The sequence below is a fragment of the Nestor notabilis genome, unplaced genomic scaffold (assembly GCF_000696875.1).
Source record: "Nestor notabilis isolate BGI_N333 unplaced genomic scaffold, ASM69687v1 scaffold14725, whole genome shotgun sequence".
NCBI classification, from domain to species: Eukaryota; Metazoa; Chordata; class Aves; order Psittaciformes; family Psittacidae; genus Nestor; species Nestor notabilis.
This window is the reverse complement of record NW_009930724.1, coordinates 634-6,500: the sequence shown is the minus strand read 5'-3', so window position 1 is coordinate 6,500 and position 5,867 is coordinate 634. Positions and strand designations below refer to the sequence as shown.

Genomic DNA, 5,867 nt, shown 5'->3' with positions numbered 1-5,867 from the left:
CAGCAGCAGCAGCAGCAAGAATTCCAAGAGTTGTTCAGGCATATGAGTCAAGGGGATGCTGGGAACATGGGCGCCAGCGTGGGACAGAGCCTCTCGGAGCGCCAGTCGTTGTCTTTGCCTTATCAGAGTGCTGACACGTACCACCCACAGAACAGCCCCCAGCATCTCTTAAAAATCAGGGCGCAAGAATGTATCCAGCAGGTACCTGCGTCAGTGCCGCCGCACGGATACGTGCACCAGCCAGCCCTGTTCCATTCGGAGAGCATGGAGGAGGACTGCGCGTGCGAGGGGGCCAGGGACAGCTTTCCTGACAGTAAGACTTCAAACACATTGACCAAAGGCTGCCACGAGAGCACTCTGCTCGTGAGCGCAGGAGGGCACGGGGACCCAGACCCTTTGCTAGGAACTGCTAATCACGCGCAGGAGCTGGGGACGCACCAGTACAGGCATCAGCCCGCGGCTGCCTTCAGTAGGAGTAAGGTGCCCAGCAGAGGTAAGGCTCCCTGCTCCTGATGGAACACTGCCCTGCCCGCCGGAGGCTTCCGTGACATGCTCTGCATAGCACAGAGATACCTGGATTCCTTCTGGCTTTGCGGCCTGAAGGAAATGCAGGCATAGGCTCTAATAAACAGTGTTAAATAAGAAGGGAACCTGAGCAGCAGCTTCTCTTTGAAGTGTGACCTACTTCTGCAGGCAGGTGAAGGCCAGGTCCCAGTAGTGCGCTGCCATCTTCTCAGGGATGCTGCGTGCTGGTGGCGCATTTATTCCCCTTGGTGATGTTCCCAATCCAGTGTAAAACAACAGGCTGGAAACAGTTAACCGACCAGCACAGCCTTAAGAGTGGTGGTAGATGTTTTGTGGCTAGGGCTGCCTTGAGGCAGCTCCTCTGGCACTTTGGGCAGCAGCAGCAAGACTCCAGCCCTGCCTGAACTAGAAGGGGTTGGTTTTGGATAAAGTTGAGTTTAAACTTGCCATTAGCATCTGAAGACCTTCTCTGCTGGTCGGAAGCCTTTGCTCCTTGGTGGCTGCATTGGCAGCTGTGCAGTGTAAGAGAAGCTCCTGCCTGAGCTGTAATTCCTGGCCTTCTCTGTATGAAAAGCACCATCCTGGCCCCTTGCTAGGAGGGCTTTAGTGAGAAAAGGGCTTTCCAGGCTGAGCCAGGAGGATCAGTATTCACAGCGAGACAGAGCTGTGCTGGTCTGAAGCCCTCAGCTTGCCCTTGGCACAGCAGGCCCTATTGCAGAGGAGCAGTGTCCAGGGCACAGGAGGCTCGGCTTTGTTTGGGGACACAGCACGGGTTTGCTGGGAAAGTACTGGGTTGGAACAGACTGGCGTGGAGGGCAAAGCAAGCGTGCCAAGCCCTGGTCCCCCGGAGCACAGGCAGGCTAGGGACAAGGCTTGGCTGTTTTGAAGTCGTCTTCAATCCTGGTTAACCAATGTGTTTGCTCCTGCACCTCATTTTCCCTGTGGTGCTTGAAGCATGGAAGGGGGAGAATCACCCCATGTGAAGGTGGAAGGTCTGGAGGTGTGTTTTCTACCAAATCAGTATGGTATTAAGAAGTTTGCTTCTTAATACCATAGACTATTAGATGAACAACAAGACTTAATGAAGCCAGAAGCTGAAGTTCTGCCCCCATACTGGTGGTGCTCCAAGTGGTTACACAAGGGAGAGGACTTTACCCTACAAGTCTTTGTAAATGAGTAAAAGCAAGTAAATGTTTACAAATAGTGTTGTGTAAGTGCATTGTCGGAGGGCTCATGTAGTAAACTCTGCCGAGATGCAGCTGCTCGCGCTGCTTTCCTCCTGCCTTCAATAACCCACTTGGAATCAGGCCTGTGCTGCTGCGGCTCCAGCAGAGCTGACATCTCTGCTGCCTGGGCACCCTTACCTGCAGTTAAGCCCTACACAGCATCAGGGTACGTGCTGGTGCTCCACTCACACACAGGGTACTCCCAGCATTCCCAAGTGTGCTATGTGCAGGCACCAAAGGCTGGCTGGGAACACATGCCCTGGCCAAGCATGGATCCTCTCCTGAAGGCTTTCCTAGCCACATTCCTGGGCTTGTCCAGTTCATTTCCCTATACAGTGTTAGGAGGCTGCAGCTTCTCCTGAGAGAAGAGGGGGAATTGTCTCTTCTGCCCCAGCTCACCAAGTGTTTTCCCTAGAGTGGGGTGTACCTTCACAGTGCCTTCTGATAGAGCACGTTGTCCCTGATCAGAGCGCCCTGGCTTGTCTGTTGAGTATCACAGCCAGGGACTGAGAGAGTGTTGACCGAATCCGTGTTTAGGATGTGACTAAACTGCCTTCGAACAGCCTTGCTCCAGTTTTGCTCCAGCCATCGCAGGGCTGGGAATGCTGCCCATGGGAAACCTGCCTCGCTCGGCCCCGAAGGAGCGGAGCTGGCGGCCCGTGGTGCCAGTGTCACATGCTGCACCGACACAAAGGCTGCCCCGTCCCCGGTGGGTGTGGGGATGGATGCGGCTCCTGCACCGGGTTTGGGCGGCTGGAGCAGGGCTGGAGTGAGGAGAGGAGGGTGAATTCCAGACATCCCCATCCCTGAGCCCTCCGCATCCCAAAGGTGCTGTGCTCGCAATGGGATGCATGTGGTTGTGTCCCGGCTGTTCCAGGCTGCGGGGTCTCATCCCGATGTGCCAGGCTGGCTGTGGGAGCACTCCTGCTCCAGGCTGTGTTTGGAGCTGGAGGAGCCGGCTGTCGGCCCAAACAACCATTCCCACACTTGGAGCCGTGTCCCGAGCAGCATGTGGGTGGCACGGCCCCGCCAGCAACTCTTACCTCATGTTTTCCTTCTCCCTTTTCCGGGAAGGCTGACTGTTAACCGCACGTAACCCCACGGTTGTGCAAAGGAAGGGGGAGGCTGGCTGCATCTGACTGCCCTCACTCCATCCCGGGCCAGCCGGAGCTGTCTCCAGGGGAGGAAGGGCACCGGGAGCACTGTGCCAGCCCTGCTTGTGCGCCTGGGAGTGGGTCTTGTCTGGATCTTGGTCACTTTATGGACAGGTCTCCCTGGGAGCACCTTCCTGGCATCCCTCCGCTGCAGACCCAGCGGTGCTGGTGCCGTGTCCTGGCACAGCGGGACAGTGCTGCCCACTGAGCAAAGCCCTGTGAGCACAGGCAGCTCTGGTGGGGATCTCCGTGCAGTGTGTCACTTCAGGGCAGCTCCCCAGTGCTCGCGGCCACATCGGCATGTTTGTGCTCCACAGGGCTGCTCAGAGCTGTTTACAAGCATCAGGCCCAATGACGGGCTGCTCCCTACCTCAGGACTTTATTCAAAACATCGTGTACTTGATGATGAGAGGTTTTGCTTGATAGCAATGTAGCCTTTACCCTCGGTCATGAGAGCTTGCAGTGCAGATGGACTTTGCCAGGCAGATCACTCATGTACTCCTACAGCCAGATTGTAGGAGGGCAGGGAGAAGTCATCTGATAAAAGCGAGCATCCTGGCCAACTCTTCCAGCAGGACTGTGCTGCTGACAATTGCCAAGGGGCCCTGCTGGAACATCCCATGTGGAGGCTGGGGAGACGCTTCTCCCTCCGCTCTTGTGCAATGATGTGGGCAAGGCCGGGACGAGGTGGAGGGGAAGGCAGCAAAGCTGGGAAGCAGGCTGAGAGGGGTCTAGCTCCTGTGCTGTGGTGCCTCTGACCCTCTGGTTTTAGGCTGCTTTTGTAGACCTTACAGAAGGCAGATAGCACTGGGGTCTTTGGGATCTCAGTGCTGGAGGGAGAAGCCTGCCCGAGTGCCATCGGTGGGGCCCTGGTGCTGCATCATTGGACGGGAGCAGTGCGGGTCCCTTTCCTTCTGGGCTCTGGTCCACCAGCATCTCAGACCCACAGCCTGGTGGCGGTGCACAGCACGGGGAGCTGCAGGTTCCTCGTACTAACCTGTCGTTTCTCTGTCTTGTCTGGCTTTGAAGAGTGCATCGTAGGGAACTGTATGGACAGGAGCTCCCCCGGCCAAGCGATGCAGGTGCCTGACCACAACGGCCTGGGCTACCCCGTGCGACCCGCCTCCAGCGAGCACCCGCGGCCCAGGACCCTGCAGAGACATCACACCATTCAGAACAGTGATGATGCCTACGTAGGTTTGAAGCAGCCTGTGTCAGCAGGGCTTAAGCAGCACAGAGCTTCCTTCATGTGTGAGGGTTATGTACAAGGTGTTGTGTAGGACAGGCAGCACCCAGCTCTGTGGAGCTGCTGGGAGTGAAAAGCCCCGTGAAACACTTCAGTTAGCGTGTCCTGTTCGCTCAGGACTGAACACACTTTAGCAGAGACCCAAATGGAATGCTCCTCCTCTGCTAAAGGGTTGCCCTTGGGTGGCTGCTGCAGCTGTGGCAGCTCTTCTTTTTGCCCTGATGCCCTCTGATGAAGCAGCCTGTGCTGCCCGGGCCTGGCTCTGGCCACGGGGGTGCTTTGCAGGCACAGCAAACCCAGCATTTGGTTCTGCAGGGCCTGAGAGCAGAGAGTGGCTGCTCCAGCTCTGCTGTGGTTTGGGCTGCTGGGAACTGTCCTGGCCAAAGCTGGATGTGTTCTTTGCTACAGCTCCCTTCTGCTCTAAGTGAGAAGGGCTCTGCCCTAGTTAGCTCAGTGCGGGTCTGGAAGGGACTCAGCCTGTCCACTCCACTCTTGGGTTGAGGGGACAGTAGCTGCACCCGAGTTGTGCCTTATGGTGTATGGTTTTCACTTGTACTTAGGAGCTCTTGGTGAAGGGATGGAAAGACGCTCCCCAGAGAGCTGGGGCAGCAGCGGGGTGCTTTGTCCCGATCCCCCTTTGACTTGAGTGCTGCTCTCTCCGCAGGTGCAGTTGGATAACTTGCCTGGAATGAGTTTAATGGCAGGAAAAGCACTAAGCTCTGCTCGGATGTCGGACGCTGTCCTCAGCCAGTCGTCGCTGATGGCCAGCCAGCAGCTGCGTGACAGGGACAGCGATGGTAAGGACCTGCTGAGCTGCAGGGATGTGGCATGAGGGGTCTGGGCCGGGAGCTGAGGGCACCAGCTCACAGTGTGGGGTGCAGAGCACCTCTCCTCCAAGTGAGCAGTGCCTGCAGGGAGCAGGGGGTCTGGGCACCTCCGGCGCAAACTCCAACGTTGTTCTTTGCCCTTACAGAATGTGGGGAGAGTTTGGAAGGTCAAGAGCATCCCAACCTAGGTGATGGCAACCAGCATCTAAACACCTCCTGTTACCCATCGACATGTATTACAGATGTCCTACTGAGCTACAAGCACCCGGAGGTGCCCTTTGGGATGGAGCAGGCAGGGGTGTAACCAGGAGGGAGTGAGTATTCAAGTGTCCTCCTCTCTCCAGTGTAGGGTTGCCTCCACGGCAGGCCCAAAGGCCTGTTGGCTGGACTTCCATGTGTCCCATTCCCTACTGCCTTGCTCCAGGGCTGGTGCAAGGCTGGGAAAGAGACCGGCAGCTCCGAGCTCCTGTGGCTGTGGTGCCCTGCCCATCAGCAGGCTCCAGGCAGGCCTTGGCTGCTCTGCCAGAGCCCCAGCTCTTCCTCCCAGGGTGCAGCTTGTGGGTTGGGACTGGGAATGGGGTTGAGGGGCTGCGGAAGCAGAGCTCCCATCCTCTGGTGTCTCCTAACACCTCTGCTTCTCCTCTCTTGCAGGTTTTCTGTACAGCTTTGAAACGAAAAGGTCCATTTTAAACCAACAGTATCTAGCAGCATTGCGCCAAATTGCCGTAGTATTTCTGACTAACTGGAATACCATGGCCCCTCTCCTCATACTCTGCTCCGCCAGCCTCTCCTTCCTTTGGTTTCTTTACTTCCTTTGCCATGTTTGCCTGGAACTCCCACCGAAACAACCAGAGCCCCTGAGCCCCCCACGGAGCCCAAGCACTGGGGC

At 56.9% G+C, this 5,867-nt stretch overlaps 1 protein-coding gene across 1 annotated transcript in view; it reads left to right on the top strand.

Moving 5' to 3' along the window:
• Positions 1-5,786, top strand: part of SIK3 (SIK family kinase 3) — a 31,080-nt gene extending 25,294 nt beyond the window's left edge. The window contains 5 exon segments of the mRNA XM_010015552.1: positions 4-493; positions 3,935-4,098; positions 4,816-4,948; positions 5,125-5,292; positions 5,630-5,786. Coding sequence (XP_010013854.1) covers positions 4-493; positions 3,935-4,098; positions 4,816-4,948; positions 5,125-5,282 — 945 coding nt within the window. The 3' untranslated portion in view covers positions 5,283-5,292; positions 5,630-5,786.
• The last annotated feature ends 81 nt before the right edge of the window (positions 5,787-5,867 follow it).